Source organism: Microcaecilia unicolor, chromosome 13 (assembly GCF_901765095.1).
Source record: "Microcaecilia unicolor chromosome 13, aMicUni1.1, whole genome shotgun sequence".
Taxonomy (NCBI): Eukaryota; Metazoa; Chordata; class Amphibia; order Gymnophiona; family Siphonopidae; genus Microcaecilia; species Microcaecilia unicolor.
The window spans coordinates 24,039,672-24,057,922 of NC_044043.1; the positions used below are offsets into that span (position 1 = coordinate 24,039,672).

General features: G+C 44.0%; 1 protein-coding gene across 1 annotated transcript in view; it reads left to right on the plus strand.

Moving 5' to 3' along the window:
• The window catches only part of LOC115456472 (desmocollin-3-like), a 209,431-nt gene that overhangs the window by 106,459 nt on the left and 84,721 nt on the right, over positions 1-18,251 (plus strand). Inside the window, exons 9-10 of the mRNA XM_030185558.1 lie at positions 947-1,132; positions 17,569-17,822. Coding sequence (XP_030041418.1) covers positions 947-1,132; positions 17,569-17,822 — 440 coding nt within the window. The remainder of the gene's footprint in view (positions 1-946; positions 1,133-17,568; positions 17,823-18,251) is intronic.

The window sequence follows — 18,251 nt, forward strand, 5'->3', positions numbered from 1 at the left end:
TATGTGGCTTACAGAGATGATTGCTTCCGCTTATCTTCTTTCCATGAAGCCAGTTCCGGAGGGACTGAAGGGGCATTCTACCAGAGGGCAGGTGACATCATAGCCAGAGCATTTTTGGTACATCCTTTGGACATATGTAAAGCAGCGACATGGTCTTCCTTGCCTTCTTTTTTGAATCATTACAGGCTAGATGTTCAGTTGTCATCAAGATGCTGTTTTTTTGAGCCAGTGTGCTTACAGCCGGATTGCTAGTCACATTCTGGGCCGGTCTGGAGGGACGTTAAGGAAGGAGAAATGAGATCTTACCTTCTAATTTGCTTTCCCTTCGGGCCAGCCCAGATAGGGTTTGGTTTAGAGCTGCTTTGTCTGTTTGACTTTAGTGATGATATATATATAATTTTTTTGACCATTGTCTACAGACCTTTTTCTGTATGCTCACGGTGGCTGTTTGAATTCTCTGGTTGCACAGAAGCTTATCCTGCTTTGTAAAGATAATACTTAAAGATAATACTGAACCTCACTGTAGCTAATCAGGGCTCTTACTGGCTCTCATGAGAGTCAGAATTCTCAGTCTCCACCTGCTGGAAGGGAGTGCACAACTCATCAGACACATTCTGGGCCAGTCCGGAGGGAATAAAAGAAAGCAAATTAGCAGGTAAGATCTAATTCCTCCTTCTTAAACTGCCTAGGTTGTTTTACAGGCCGTATGGACCTGCATTTCTACAGGGGAATTTCCCATAGAACCTCCTTTTACAAATTATGGCTGGAAGAAATTGCAAATAGGAAACTGGCTGAGGATTTTGCACCTGCTTTACTGCCTTAACATTGTATTTTATGGAGCTCAGTGGTAAAATTTCTTTTTGCTTGCTTTGTTTTTGGTGCTGTGAATATGAGAATTTTAAAATTGCACAACTTTCTTTTTTTTTTTTTCTTTTTTTTAATTTAGTACCAAGTTCAAGTTAATGAAAATGACTGTGGGATAGATATTCTGAGAATTTCTGTAGAAGACAAAGATTTGATTAACACAGAAAACTGGTGGGCCAACTTTTCCATTATACAAGGAAATGAACAGGGATATTTCAGCATCCGAACTGATCCAACAACCAATGAAGGAATCTTAAGTGTTGTTAGGGTAAGCACAAGTGTAAATATTAAGAACCAAATTTTATTTGTTTACCATTAATAAAAGCAAGTGTATCAGTGTTTGCAGCGGATGTGCGTAAAAGCATGATGATTTTTAAGTCTAAGTTACAGTATGTATATATCTGCTCTATTTTAATAGTTTAACACTGATCTCTTTATTCTAGTCATCCAAGCACATAGGATAACAAACTTTGTTTGTCTAATAACACTGTGTTATTAGACAAAGAGAACTTGAGAAAACACACATTACATTTTGTACAAGATCAAAAAACAAACAGTATGAAATATATGCAGGTGAGGGTGAAGGTCAGGGAAAAAGAGCAAACCACATCCAGTATGGGTACAAAGGCCCCGATGCTCAAAAGTAAACACAGGTGCTACAGGCCATTTCTGCTGGACTACTGCCCGCATTTAACTGTGCAGAATGTTCAGATGCCCAGAATGCAAGAACAAATCAGCACGCAGATGAACAGCGCAAGTAGCAAGCTAATGTAGTCAAGCTCATGTTAATGAGATCATTGATCAGAAAAGAGCACCCAAAACAAAACTGCCTTACCACTGTAAAAATAACGCCAGGTCGGAGTAGGAGTTTGGATGTTGGAAGAGAGGATTTGTCATGAGTCTTTCTACAAAATCTGCTGGTTTTGATTGCTTTTGGAAGCAGAAGGAAGCACGTGCAAGCCCTTAAGTGCCAGTTGTGAGAAACAGCAGACTGAAGCAAAATCACACATTGCTGTTTGTTGCTTCACATTCAAGTTTTACCAGGTGCATACACACAGGAGTCGAGTTTTCTGCGGAACTCTTCTGTGCATGTGCCAAGTGCAATCCTCCCACCAATCATATATATGCGCAGGAGGGATCCTGTGCATATATCTGCATCTCATTAGTGTTGAGCATTAGGGCGTTGGTCTTCTGCACTGTTCCGGAAGTATTTTTACGGTGCTATTAGGAACAACACCAGAGTTTTGAGCATCAGGGCCAAAGTCAGGTGAAAAAGGCCATTAGAGCCCAAAAAAAATCTTTCAAAAAATGGAAAAGGATCTAAATCAAATCAATTCTTGTATACCACTAATATCCCCTTTTCCAGAGTTCAGTGCGGTTTACGTTCTACGTGAGACAAAAGCCGATAATGTTAGTGTGAGGTAAGAGAACAATTGGAGACCACTGGTGTAATGCAAGAGACCAAAAACATTATAGGAAAGGATAATGGATGATAGTAGGAGGTAGAAGTCAATGAATTGTTACGAAGGAGTCTTTGGGAAGAGAGAGGTTTTTAGGCTCTTCCTGAAGCTAAGGTAGCTGTTTTCTGTTCTGATGGTAATAGGTAGAGAATTCCATATTTTAACTCCAAATACAGGGAATAGAGAGCAGAAAATCTTCTGATTTCGAATTGTCTTTTGAAACGGTGATGCTAGCATCACTTGTTCTTCAGTCGGTTAGACTGGACCAAATGTAGTCAGCAGTTCAGAGGTGAAACCCTGTAAGATTTGAAAAACTAAACAAGCAGCTTTGAATCTGAGTCTTTCTGCTATGGCAAGCCAATGCAGTTTGTTAACATGAGTTGAAACATTAGTATATCTGTAGCAGCTGTATTCTATATGATTTCCAGTTTTTTCTGATATTGACACTTAATACCAAGAAATAGAATGTTACAGTCCAAGTGAAGTAGGACTAATGTTTGGACTAGTAGTGCAAAGGCTTTTTGGTTGAAAAATGATCTAACTAGACGTAGCTGTCGTATTTTGAATAGTGTTTTCTTCCATAGATGGTTAATATGGAAAGAGAAGTTGAGTGAAGAATCAAGCAAGACCCCTATTACTAAACTGTAAAGCTTTGACTATTGGACAAAGAAATTTATGAAGGGACATCAACTCCCTGATTTGGAACCACAGGGCCTTGTTATTTTGTGCATTCAATTTCAGTTTATTGGTCAGAGCCCAGGTGCTAACAGCAGTCATGCCATTCGCTACAGACTGAGTTGTATCTTTGTTTGATGCTGTCGCTGGTAAGAGAAACAGGATGTCATCCGCATAGGATAATAGTACTTCATTAAGACTCAGGTGTATTGAGGCAAGGGATGACATAAAGAGATTGAACAGGATAGGTGAGAGGGACCCCGCAATTAGGAGACCAACAGTTGGAAAATTGGTTGTTTTGCTTGACAGAACAGCTTTGATTTGATTGGAAAGGAATCCACTGAACCATTTGATCACAGTCTCTGTTTATTCCTATCTGGTCCAGGCATTCAAGTAGCAATGTGTGGTCAACCCTGTCAAACGCCGCCACTGTATCGAAGTGGAGAAGAATTACTTGGTTGTCTTTGCATAGGTGTTGTTTGACGTATGTAGTTAGAACTAGCTGCAGTGTTTCCATACCATGTGACGATCTGAAGCTAAATTGTGACCAGTGTCATATAGAAAGTTTTTCCAGATATAAAGGGAGTTGTTTGCTGATATAGGTTTCTAATACTTTAGTAAAAGTGGGTATGCTTGCCGCTGGATGGTAGTTAGCAGGCGATGTTACATCTAGCCCTTCAGCAGCAGAGTGAGAACAATTTTGGGGGAGAGAGCCAGTTTTTAACAGTTCATTGAGATCGAGTAACCAGTTTACTGCTTCCATAGGAATGGATTTGGGCATTGATCCAGGGAGAAATTGGCTCGGGAGCATTTCATCAACAGTGATCTTACATCCTCAACTGTAGATTAGTGATAGGCAGAATAAAAATTTTTAAAGAACAAACTTTATCCACTAGATAGGATTTTATATAGTGCTGGGGAGGAGACGGCTGTCTTGGTACATGTGGGTACTAATGACATAGGAAAATGTGGGAGAGAGGTTCTGGAAGCAAAATTTAGGCTCTTAGGTAGAAAGCTGAAATCCAGATCCTCCAGGGTAGCATTTTCTGAAATGCTACCTGTGCCACGCGCAGGGCCCAAGAGACAGGCAGAGCTCCAGAGTCTCAATGCGTGGATGAGACGATGGTGCAGGGAGGAGGGCTTTAGATTTGTTAGGAACTGGGCAACATTCTGGGGAAGGGGGAGCCTATTCCGAAAGGATGGGCTCCATCTTAACCAGAGTGGGACCAGGCTGCTGGCATCGGCGTTTAAGAAGGAGATAGAGCAGCTTTTAAACTAGAAATGGGGGGAAGGCCGACAGTCGCTCAAAAGAGCATGGTTCGGGATAAGGTATCTTTCAAAGATATCACCATAACAGGGAAGATAGAGTATCCTGATAGTGAGGTTGCAAAAGAGATTGTAGTAGATCGGGTATCTTTAAATAACAATAAAATCAGACAAAAGATTGCCAATTAATACTGTCAAGTACTAAGCATGATGTACTTAGGAACAACAAACATAGTTTGAAATGTCTATATGCGAATGCCAGGAGCCTAAGAAATAAGATGGGGGAGTTGGAATATATTGCACTAAATGAAAAATTAGATATAATAGGCATCTCTGAGACCTGGTGGAAGGAGGATAACCAGTGGGACACTGTCATACCGGGGTACAAATTATATCGTAGTGATAGGGTGAATCGGATTGGTGGAGGGGTAGCATTGTATATTAACGAGAGCCTTGAATAAAATAGATTGAAAATTCTGCAGGAAACAAAACACTCCTTGGAATCACTGTGGATTGAAATTCCATGTGCAAAGGGGAAAAGGATAGTGATAGGAGTGTACTACCGTCCGCCTGGCCAGGACGAACAGACGGATGCGGAAATGTTAAAGGAAATCAGGGACGCAAACAAACTGGGCAACACAATAATAATGGGGGATTTCAATTACCCGCATATAGACTGGGTTAATGTAACATCTGTACACGCAAGGGACATAGGATTTCTTGATGAAATCAAGGACAGCTTCATGGAACAGCTAGTTCAGGAGCCGACAAGAGAAGGAAAAATACTAGACTTAGTCCTTAGTGGTGCTCATGATCTAGTACAGGGGGTAACGATACGAGGGCCGCTTGATAACAGTGATCATAATATGATCGGTTTTGATATTGGCATTGAAGGAAGTGAAACTAGGAAATCAAGTACGCTAGCGTTTAACTATAGAAAAGGTGATTACGACAAAATGAGAAAATGGTGAAAAAAAGACTGAAAGGAGCAGCTCGCAGAGTAAAAAACTTGCATCAGGCGTGGATGCTGTTTAAAAACACCATCCTGGAGGTTCAGGACAATATATTCCACGTATTAGAAAAAAGGGAAAAAAGACTAAACGTCAGCCGGCGTGGCTAAACAGTAAGATAAAGGAAATCATTAGAGCCAAAAAACAATCCTTCAGAAAGTGGAGAAGAGAACCAACTGAAAGTAACAGGATAGATCATAAGGAATGCCAAGCCAAATGCAAAGCGGAGATAAGGAGGGCAAAAAAGGACTTTGAGAAGAAATTAGCGTTGGAAGCAAAAATACATAGTAAAAATTTTTTTAGATACATTAAAAGCAGGAAACCGGCCAAAGAGTCGGTTGGGCCGCTGGACGAAAATGGTGTTAAAGGGGCGATCAAGGAGGACAAAGCCGTAGCGGAGAAATTAAATGAATTCTTTGCTTCGGTCTTCACCGAGGAGGATTTGGGGGGGACACCGGTGCCGGAAAGAATATTTGAAGCGGGGGAGTCGGAGAAACTAAACAAATTCTCTGTAACCTTGGAGGATGTAATGGGTCAGTTCAGCAAGCTGAAGAGTAGTAAATCACCGGACCTGATGGTATTCATCCCAGAGTATTAATAGAACTAAAAAATGAACTTGCGGAGCTACTGTTAGAAATATGCAATCTGTCCCTAAAATCGAGTGTAGTACCGGAAGACTGGAGGGTAGCCAATGTTACTACTCCGATTTTTAAGAAGGGTTCCAGAGGAGATCCGGGAAATTATAGACCGGTGAGTCTGACGTCGGTGCCGGGCAAGATGGTGGAGGCTATTATTAAGAATAAAATTGCAGAGCATATACAAAAACATGGACTGATGAGACAAAGTCAGCACGGATTTAGTGAAGGGAAGTCTTGCCTCACCAATCTAATGCATTTTTTTGAGGGGGTAAGCAAACATGTGGACAATGGGGAGCCGGTTGATATTGTATATCTGGATTTTCAGAAGGTGTTTGACAAAGTGCCGCACGAAAGACTCCTGAAGAAATTGCAGAGTCATGGAATCGGAGGTAGGGTATTATTATGGATTAAGAACTGGTTGAAAGATAGGAAGCAGAGAGTAGGATTGCGTGGCCAGTATTCTCAGTGGAGGAGGGTAGTTAGTGGGGTCCCGCAGGGGTCTGTGCTGGGTCCGTTGCTTTTTAATGTATTTATAAATGACCTAGAGATGGGAATAACTAGTGAGGTAATTAAATTCGCCGATGACACAAAATTATTCAGGGTCGTCAAGTCGCAGGAGGAATGTGAACGATTACAGGAGGACCTTGCGAGACTGGGAGAATGGGCGTGCAACTGGCAGATGAAGTTCAATGTTGACAAGTGCAAAGTGATGCATGTGGGTAAGAGGAACCCGAATTATAGCTACGTCTTGCAAGGTTCCGCGTTAGGAGTTACGGATCAAGAAAGGGATCTGGGTGTCGTCGTCGATGATACGCTGAAACCTTCTGCTCAGTGTGCTGCTGCGGCTAGGAAAGCGAATAGAATGTTGGGTGTTATTAGGAAGGGTATGGAGTCCAGGTGTGCGGATGTTATAATGCCGTTGTATCGCTCCATGGTGCGACCGCACCTGGAGTATTGTGTTCAGTACTGGTCTCCGTATCTCAAAAAAGATATAGTAGAATTGGAAAAGGTACAGCGAAGGGCGACGAAAATGATAGTGGGGATGGGACGACTTTCCTATGAAGAGAGGCTGAGAAGGCTAGGGCTTTTCAGCTTGGAGAAGAGACGGCTGAGGGGAGATATGATAGAAGTGTATAAAATAATGAGTGGAATGGATCGGGTGGATGTGAAGCGACTGTTCACGCTATCCAAAAATACTAGGACTAGAGGGCATGAGTTGAAGCTACAGTGTGGTAAATTTAAAACGAATCGGAGAAAATTTTTCTTCACCCAACGTGTAATTAGACTCTGGAATTCGTTGCCGGAGAACGTGGTACGGGCGGTTAGCTTGACGGAGTTTAAAAAGGGGTTAGATAGATTCCTAAAGGACAAGTCCATAGACCGCTATTAAATGGACTTGGAAAAATTCCGCATTTTTAGGTATAACTTGTCTGGAATGTTTTTACGTTTGGGGAGCGTGCCAGGTGCCCTTGACCTGGATTGGCCACTGTCGGTGACAGGATGCTGGGCTAGATGGACCTTTGGTCTTTCCCAGTATGGCACTACTTATGTACTTATGTACTTATGCACTAATCTCCATACTCTTTTCCCCCTAGTTTTAAAACTTGAACTTTGTGCCACAGCATTAACAGATAGCCTCTAGCAGGCACTGTAGGACCTAGTTTAGTTGGGGGGGGGGGGGGGGGGAGAGAGAGAGAAAGCAAGCATTTTAACTAGTTTCTATAGTGTATAACCCTTTTCGCATAGTTTTATACTGAAGTTTTCTCTAGAAGTACTCATTATTCCCATAGTTTTAAAATGAAACTTTTTCTAGAGGTAGAAACTTAAAAACCAAAGAACTTTAAAAGGATAGAAGGAAGGGTTAAATCTTGTTCTAAAAGACAGTTATTTTCTGTTCTTTGGTTGCTGGAGAGGTAGCACAGCTACTAACCTCAATTAGGTGTTAATTAAGGTGTGAGGGGAAGTACAATATTTGCAGAGGTTACTAATGAGACAACAGGATAAAGCATGTGCATTATCCCCTTCACAAAGGGAAAAAACAATTTGAAGTGCCTGTATACAAATGCTAGAAGCCTAAAAAATAAGATGGGAAAGTTAGAATACATAGCATTAAACGATGACATAGATATAATAGGCATCTCAGAGACTTGGTAGAAAGAGGACAATCAGTGGGACACTGTGTTAACAGGGTACAAATTGTATCATAATAATAGAGAGGATCAAATTGGAGTGGGGGTTGCGCTATATGTTAAAGAGGGAATTAAGTCAAATAAAATAAACATTCCACATGACACAGATAGCAGCGTGGAATCATTATGGATAGAAATTCCATGTGTGAAGGAAAGGAGTATTCTCGTAGGGCTGTACTACTGTCCACTGGGATAGAACGAACAGACGGATGAAGCAGTGTTTACAGAGATTAGGAAAGCTGGCAGATTTTGCAATGCTATAGTAATGGCTGATTTCAATTACCCCGATGTTGACTGGATAAATGTTACATCAGGGCGTGCTAAGGAGATAAAATTTCTAGATGTAATAAATGACTGATTCTTGGAGCAGCTGGTCCAGGAACTGACGAGAGGGGGAGCCATTTTGGATCTGGTCCTTGGTGGCGTGCAGGGCATAGTGCGAGAGGTGGCGGTGTTGGGTCCTCTGGGAAACAGTGATCATAACATGATCAAGATGAACCCGCAAAAGAAATCTACTGTAGCTGCATTTAATTTTCGAAAGGGCGACTATAATAAAATGAGGAAAATGGTTAAAAAGAAACTAAAAGGATTGGCTGCAAAGGTTAGGGCACTAAATCAGGTGTGGATATTCTTCAAATATACCATCTTGGAAGCCCAGTCCAGATGAATTTCACGTATTTGCAAAGGTGAAAGGAAGAGAAAACGTCAGCCAGCATGGTTAAAAGGTGTGAAATAAAAGGACCCAAACGAAGAAAATAAGAAGCAACATAAGTACTGGCATTAATAAAGCATTAATAAAGAAGACTAAAAGAGAATATGAAGAGAAACTTGCCGCAGAGGCTAAAACTCACAGTAACAACTTTTTCAGGTATATCAGTAGCAGAAAGCCTGCAAGGGAATCCGTTAGATCACAAAGGAGCAAAAGGAGCGCTCAGGGAGGACAAGGCCATAGCGGAGAAACTGAATTAATTCTTTGCTTCTGTTTTTACGGAAGAAGATGTAACATATCTGCCTGTACTGGAAATGGTTTTCAAGGGTGATGATGTGGAGAAATTGAAAGAAATCTCGGTGAACCTAGAAGATGTACTGAGCCAAATTGACAAATTAAAGAGTAGTAAATCACCTGGTGTCGTGGTCTCAGGCTCTCGGACACTGGAGCTACGTGAGCCCTTGGACCACTGCCGACAAGTGGCAGCAGTAGGCAAGACCCCAACCAGGACTGGGTAACAAGCAAGGCAGGAAAAGCTGTAGACTGGCAAAGCTGGAACAACCGAACTGGAACCACAGGACTGGAACTACAGCAGTAGACAAGCAGGACAGAGAAGCTGGTCTTCACCTGCGCTTGACCACCGTTCCCTAGGGGTTGAGCCCCCAGGTGCAGGCGGCCGGAAGGACTTACTGAACTGAGCCTGCAGACAGACTGGACCAACAGGATTCTCACACCGGACACAGGACTCTAAACAAGTGTGACTAAAACAGGGTTCTGGATTCAGAAGACTCAGGCAGGGTATCGGATACAGAAACAAGCTTGACTGAAACAGGGTTCAGGATTAGGGTACTCAGACAGGAGGGAAAGGAAGCCAAAAGCAGACAGGGTTGGAATCAAGACAGAGGTGCCCACAGGCATCCAGACAAGAACAAGGCTGCCGTGCTAAGCACAAAGGATTCAGGGTTCTCAGGCAGGAGGGAAAGGAAGCCAAAAGCAGACAGGGTTGGAATTAAAACAGAGGTGCCCAGAGGCACGCAGACAAGACAAGGCTGAAGTGCAAGTAGCTGACCAACAGACAGAGAGCAGAGCAATGGCTGAAGCTCCAGTAGCTGAGAAACACAGACAGAGACCAGAGCAATGGCTGAAGCTCCAGTAGCTGAGAAACACAGACAGAGAGCAGAGCAATGGCTGAAGCTCCAGTAACTAACAAACACAGACAAAGAACAGAACTCTAGACAAGAGCAAACGGAAGTGCCACAGGCACACCAACTAGAAGCAAAGCGGAAATGCAAACTGCATACAAACTATCCTCGACCTTTGGAGATGCAAAAGCCCTGAATACAAGTACACCACTTCCTTATAAAGACTCTCACTGATGATGTCACCTACTGCAGGAAAGGAGCAGGGAACACACTGACACCAAATAGAGGCTTGGAACACACAGGAAGTGAGCACAAAGGAAAGACAGTCAGGAGCCATCTTGGAAGCTGGACAGGCAGGAGCCATCTTGTAAAAGGCTTGGAACACACAGGAAGTGAGCACACAGGAAAGACAGACAGGAGCCATCTTGGAAGCTGAACATCAGGAAATAAGGTAAGTAAAAGAGGAGTCACGACCACAGTTGTGACACCTGGACCGGATGCCATACATCCAAGGGTACTCAAAGAACTCAAGCATGAAATTGCTGATCTGCTAGTAATATGTAACCTGTCATTAGAATTGTCCATAATACCTGAAGATTGGAGGGTTCTAGGGGTGGTCCAGGAAATTATAGATCGGTAAGCCTGACAGTGCCGGGCAAAATAGTTGAAACTATTATAAAGATTAAAATTATAGAACACACAGACAAACATGGTTTAATGGGACAGAGTCAGCATGGGAAGTCTTGTCTCACCAATTTTCTTCATTTCTTTGAAGGCATGAATAAGCATGTGGATAAAGATGAGCCGGTTGATGTAGAGTGTCTAGATTTTCAGAAAGCTTTTGATAAAGTTCCTCATGAGAGACTCCTGAGAAAATTAAAGTCATGGGATAGGAGGCAAGGTTCTGGTGTAGATTAGGAATTGGTTATTGGACAGAAAACAGAGTACCCTGTTAAATGGTTATTTCTCTCAATGGAGGAGAGTGAACAGTGGAGATCTGTACTGGGACTGGTACTATTAAACATATTTATAAATGATACAGAAATCTGAGCGATGAGTGAGGTGATCAAATTTGCAGATGATACAAAGAGGGGCATAATCAAACGGGGCGCTCAAGTTTTCCTGAGGGCGTCCTCGCGAAGGGGCGGGGAAACCTGTATTATCGAAACAAGATGGGCGTCCATCTTTCATTTAGATAATACGGTCGGGGACACCCAAATCTCCACATTTAGGTCGACCTTAGAGATGGTCGTCCCCGGTTTTCAGCGATAATGGAAACCGAGGACACCCAACTCAGAAACGACCAAATCCAAACCATTTGGTCATGGGAGGAGCCAGCATTCATAGTGCACTGGTCCCCTTGACGTGCCAGGACACCAACCGGGCACCCTAGGGGGCACCGCAGTGGACTTCATAAATTGATCCCAGGTGCATAGCTCCCTTACCTTGTGTGCTGAGCCCCACAACCCCCCCACCTACAACTGTACAACACTACCATAGCCCTAAGGGGTGAAGGGGGGCGCCTACATGTGGGTACAGTGGGTTTCTGGTGGGTTTTGAAGGGCTCACATTTACCACTACAAGTGTAACAGGTAGGGGGGGGATGGGCCTGGGTCCGCCTGCCTGAAGTGCACTGCACCCACTAAAACTGGTCCAGGGACCTGCATGCTGCTGTCATGGAGCTGGGTATGACATTTGAGGCTGGCATAGTGGCTGGCAAAAAATATTTTTAAAGTTTTTTTTTTTTTAGGGTGGGAGGGGGTTAGTGACCACTGGGGGAGTAAGGGGAGGTCATCCTCGATTCCCTCCGGTGGTCATCTGGTCCGTTCGGGCACCTTTTGAGGCTTGGTCGCAAGAAAAAATGGACCAAGTAAAGTCGGCCAAGTGCTCATCAGGGATGCTCTTCTTTTTTCCATTATTGGCCGAGGACGCCCAAGTGTTAAGCACGCCCCAGTCCCGCCTTTGCTATGCTTCCGACACGCCCCCGTGAACTTTGGTCATCCCCGTGACAGAACGCAGTTGAGGATGCCCAAAATCGACTTTCGATTATGCTGATTTGGGCGACCTTGGGAGAAGGACACCCATCTCTCGATTTGTGTCGAAAGATGGGCGCCCTTCTCTTTCGAAAATAAGCCTGAAAATTATTCAAGGTTGTTAAAACATGTGCGAACTGTGAAATATTGCAGGAAGACCTTAGGAAATTGGAAGACTGGGCGTCCAAATGGCAGATGAAAGTGATTCACATTGAAAAGAATAATCCGAATCACAGTTACCTGATGCAATGTCTACCTTGGGGGTCAGTGCTCAAGAAAAAGATCTGGGGGGTGTTGTAGGTAATATAGTAACATAGTAGATGACGGCAGAAAAAAAGACCTGCACGGTCCATCCAGTCTGCCCAACAAGACAACTCATGTGTGCTACTTTTTGTGTATACCCTACTTTGATTTGTACCTGTGCTCTTCAGGGCACAGACCATATAAGTCTGCCCAGCACTATCCCCACCTCCCACCACCGGCTCTGGCACAGACCGTATTAGTCTGCCCAGCACTATCCCTGCCTCCCACCACCGGCTCTGGCACAGACCGTATAAGTCTGCCCAGCACTATCCATGCCTCCCACCACCGGCTCTGGCACAGACCATATAAGTCTGCCCAGCACTGACCCCGCCTCCCACCACCGGCTCTGGCACAGACCGTATAAGTCTGCCCAGCACTATCCCTGCCTCCCAACCTCCAGTCCCGCCTCCCAACCACCGGCTCTGGCACAGACCGTATAAGTCTGCCCAGCACTATCCCTGCCTCCCACCACCGGCTCTGGCACAGACTGTATAAGTCTGCCCAGCACTATCCCCGCCTCCCAACCTCCAGCCCCGCTTCCCACTACGGGCTCTGCTATCCAATCTCGGTTAAGCTCCTGAGGATCCATTCCTTCTGAATAGGATTCCTTTATGTTTATCCCACGCATGTTTGAAATCCGTTACTGTTTTCATCTCCACCACCTCCCGTGGGAGGGCATTCCAAGCATCCACCACTCTCTCTGTGAAGAAATACTTCCTGACATTTTTCTTGAGTCTGCCCCCCTTCAATCTCATTTCATGTCCTCTCGTTCTACCGCCTTCGTATCTCCGGAAAAGGTTCGTTTGCGGATTACACTGAAATCTTCTGCTCAGTGTGCGGCGGTGACCAAAAAAGCAAACAGGATGCTAGGAATTATTAGGAAAGTGATGGTGAATAAGATTGAAAATACTATAATGCCTTTGTATCGCTTCTTGGTGCATCCGCACCTTAAGTATTGTGTTCTGTTCTGGTCACTGTATCTCAAAAAAGATATAATGGAATTAGAAAAGGTTCAAAGAAGAGCAACCAAAATGATAAAGGGGATGGAACTCCTCTCGTATGAGGGCTCTTCAGCTTGGAAAAGAGATGGCTGAGGGGGGATATGATTGAAGTCTACAAAATCCTGAGTGGTGTAGAACAAGTAGAGCTAAATCAATTTTTTACTCATTCCAAAAGTACAAAGACTAGGGGACACTCGAGGAAGCTACATGAAAATACTTTTAAAACAAACAGGAGGAAATATTTTTTCACTCAACAAATAATAAAGCTCTGGAACTCTTTGATGGAGGTTGTGGTAACAGCGGTTAGCATATCTGGGTTTAAAAAAGGTTTGGACAAATTCCTGGAGGAAAATTCCATAGTGTTCTATTGAGACAGACATGGGAAGCAACTGCGTCCCCTGGGATTTGTAGAATGGAGTGTTGCCATGATTTGGGTTTCTGCCAGGTACTTGTGACCTGGCATGGCCACTGTTTGGAAAACAGGATACCTGGCTAGGTGGCCATGGATCTGTGCCAGTATGGCTACTCTTATTTTCTTATGTTAAATTCTGTGCAGACTGAGAAATTGCAGGAGGACATTAGGAAATTGGATGACTGGGCATCAAAATAGCAGATTAAATTTAAGGTGGACAAGTTCAAAGTGGTAGACATTGGGAAGAATAATCCAAGTCATAGTTATGTGATGCTATGTAATAGTAACATAGTAGATGACGGCAGAAAAAGACCTGCATGGTCCATCCAGTCTGCCCAACAAGATAACTCCTCATATGTGCTACTTTTTGTGTATACCCTACTTTGATTTGTACCTGTGCTCTTCAGGGCACAGACCGTATAAGTCTGCCCAGCACTATCCCCGCCTCCCAACCACCAGCCCCGCCTCCCAACCACTGGCTCTGGCACAGACCGTACAAGTCTGCCCAGCACTATCCCCGCCTCCCAACCACCAGTCCCGCTTCCCACCACTGGCTCTGGCACAGACCGTATAAGTCTTCCAGCACTATACCCGCCTCCCTACCACCAGCCCCGCCTCCCGATCTTGACTAAGCTCCTGAGGATCCATTCCTTCGGCACAGGATTCCTTATGCTTATCCCACGCATGTTTGAATTCCGTTACCGTTTTCATTTCCACCACCTCCCGCAGGAGGGCATTCCAAGCATCCACTACTCTCTCTGTGAAAAAATACTTCCTGACATTTTTCTTGAGTCTGCCCCCCTTCAATCTCATTTCATGTCCTCTCGTTCTACCATCTTCCCATCTCCGGAAAAGGTTCGCTCCCCCCCCCCCCCCCCCATGAGAAAGGGGTGCTGTATTCATCTGCTGTGACTAAAGGAAAGAAAATTATCAGGTAAGATACAGTTGTTCCTTCCTTAGCATTAGAAGCAGATAAATCCAGCAACTAATGGGTGGGTGTGTGTTTGGGTGCAGATCAGACACTGCAGAAAGCTCCACCACGCTGCTGCATTTGATAATGCTTTGAGAAAGAATGCAGAGGCCCAAGTGGCTACTTCACACTCTTGACAAAGAATGCAGAGTCCCAAATGACCACTTGAAAAAGCCCTCCATGGAGAGAAAAAAAAAACTCAACTCCACCCAGGTGGTGACCATGGTGCATGTAGAATGGTACCCACAATGCTCCTGAGACCTGACAACACCCAACAGCACATATGCTGACAATTGTGTCCTTGATCCATTGTGTCAGCCACCTTAGAAACCACAATGCCCTTGCGGCGCCCTATCAGCACAGATGATCCGTTTTGCAAAAGTCATTTGTAACTTGGAGATACGGGAGAAGCACCCAACTATGTCCAAGCACTGCAGGACTTCAAAATCCCATGAATATTCTTCCGCTGTGAAGGACAGAAAAAACAGTGGTTTACCGAGTTGAAATGCCAACAGCACCTTAGGAAGGAAAGGAAGGAACCAACCGTCCCGATCGTACCCCCTGAATCTGAAAACTGGAGAAAAGGATCCCGATAAGACAGTTTGCAAATCCAACACCTTACATGCTGAGGCCATAGCTACGAGAAACACTGCCTCAGTCGGATCCTTCAAAGACGCTTTCCTCAAGGGCTCAAAAGGGAGCATGTTGCATGGCATGGAGCACCAAATTAAGATGCCAATCCAGGTGCAACTAACCCCCTTCAAAACAATGCACTATATCCAGATAAGCGGCTAGCAAGGAATGCTCCATGCGCACCCCATGCACCCTGAACAAGTCAGGGCTGCCACCTGCACACAGAGCAAATTAAAATGCCAGCTCTTTTGCAGTCCCTTCTGCAAAAACACCAGAATCCATGGCAAGATAGCTGTCACCGGCAACACGCTGTCTGGAGCACCATGCCTGCAGAAAGGAGATGATCACTCCCTCAGCATACCCTTTCATTCAAGCGCAACTGTTCCAACAGCCAGGCTGTAAGACCAGGAGGGCTTCTCCATGGACACTGAACCCTGACATAGGAGATCTGGAACCAGCGGCAGATGAAATGGGTCGGCCACAAACAGAGACTAGATTCACATACCAGCCACCTGGGACAGTCTGAAGCCATCAGAATCACCAGGACCTGATGTAGATATGTTCCTCCGCCAGCAAGGGCTGCAGCAGCACATCCAGCCCCTCGAACCTCTGTTGAAAAACCGCAACACCTTGTTTCTGGCTTGAGTCACCATCAGATCTATCACCAACATGCCCCTCCATGCTGTGATGTAGCGGAACACTAGCTCCCATTCCGACATCATGCTGAGAAAGTCCGCTTGCATGTTGACGCCCCACGATGTGAGCTGCTGATATAAGCAGGAGACACTCCATTCATGCTCAAGGACGATGCACCTCCACAGCAGTGCTGCCCATGTCTCCGTCAACTGAGATACACTGTCGTGTTGTCAGAGAGCACCTGGATCGGCTTGCCATGAACCAGACCCCAGAACTCCAACGCCCAGGCCACAGCCCAGAGCTCCAAGCAATTGGTGGGCACTGCACTCCCCAGCCTGCCAGTCTGACGTCCATCACCATCAGAATCCACTTCACAGATGCCAAAGCATCCCCTTCTCCAAATTGCTCTCCTGAAGCCACCATCGCATTCTGAGCTGGGCCTGCAGTGTCCAACACAGCCTCACCCAATAATCCTGCAACATCTGCTACCACTGATTCAGAAGAGTTGTAATGGGTACATGTGCACCCTCACCAGGAAACTATGTCCATGGCCACCAGTATGGACCCCAGGACCTGCACGTAATCCCACATCCACGGACTGATGTCATCGTGGATATCGCTTTAAAATCTTCTGTTCAATGTGCATTGGTGGCCAAAAAAGCAAAAGAACATTAGGAATTATTAGGAAAGGAATAGAAAATAAGACAAAGAATATACGGAATGCCTCTGTATAGCTCCATGGTGTGACCTCACCATGAATATTGTGTGCAATTCTGGTTACCACATGTCAAAAAAAAATATAGCAGAATTAGAAAAGGTACAAAGAAGGGCAACCAAAATGATCAATGGGATGGAACTCCTCTCATATGAGGAAAGGCTTAAGCAGTTAGGGCCTTGGGGGGGGGGGAGGAATATGATAGAGGTCTACAAAATCCTGAGTTGAGTACAATGAGTAAACATGAATCAATTGCTTACTCTTTTAAAAAGTACAAAGACCAGGGGACACTCCATGAAATTACATGGTAATGCTTTAAAAACAAATAGAAGAAAATATTTTTTTACTCAACAAATAGTTAAGCTCTGGAACTCATGTGGTTGCAGCAGTTAGCATATGTGGGTTTAAAAAAGGTTTGGGCAAATTCCTGGAGGAAAAATCCATTAACTGTTATAAAGGCTACTACTTTTCCCTGGGATGTTGCTACTTTTTGAGATTCTGCCAGATACTTGTGACCTGGATTGGAAGCAGGATATTGGGCTGGATGGACTTTGGCCTGACTCAGTGTGGCAGTTTTTCTGTTCTTATGACCAGCATTTGCAGGTCATAAGAACAGAAAAACTGGGTTAAATCAATTTTGTAAAAGGTGGGTTTACTAGTTCCATGTGGGTGAAAGTCAGGGAACAAGTTATAGGTGTTAACTTTTTGATTGGACTACATTGTGATTTATTTTTCAACAGCTATCCTACCTAAATAGAAGCGTCTGACTTGGGGGGGGGGGGGGGTTGTTTTTTTTTTTTTTGCTTTTTTCTGTTTTTAGAATCCATGGATTATCATTAATTGGTGATTTTGTTTGTGATAGCTTTAAGACATTTCAGTAGTTTTCATGAAAGCAAAAATTTTATTTTTCAGTCACTGAACTATGAAGAAATACGCCAAATTGATTTGCGAATTGGAGTAGTTAACCAAGCAGCCTTCATTAAAGTGCCCTCAAAACCGATAACAATGAACACAATTCCTGTTACAGTTATAGTGAAGGATGTAGATGAGGGGCCAGAATTCCAGCCTCCAGTCAAATATCTACGTATTCAAGAAGGCTTGGCAGCAGGATCACATGTAGGTGAATACACAGCGAAGGACCCAGAGAATATGAACACCAACATAAGGTATAGATAAATGAGATATCATTATGAATGTGGGAAATGGAAATTGTGTGCAATACAGCTCTATTCTGGTCAGCCTGTCTTAAATCAAGGAATAAAATGTAGGCATGTGTACAACATGACGTTAAAATCTTCTGCTTCTTTCAAATGTGAGAAAAAGGAACATTTCTGTAACAATATATACAAGTATTTTATTTTATAACTACTAAAAAAAGCCCGTTTCTGAGAGCAATGAAACAGGCGCTAGCAAGGTATTTGCTTTCTGCAATTAATGCTGTGAAAGGGATTTTTAGGATAATTGTGTTGGGTTGGTAATGAATAATTAAAAAACAACAAAAAGAGAGTCCAATTTACATTATTGTAGTATGTGCAATATCATGTTTTTGTTTTTTTTTAGAGAGAGTGGCTGTGAGTGTGTCACAGAGATAGTTC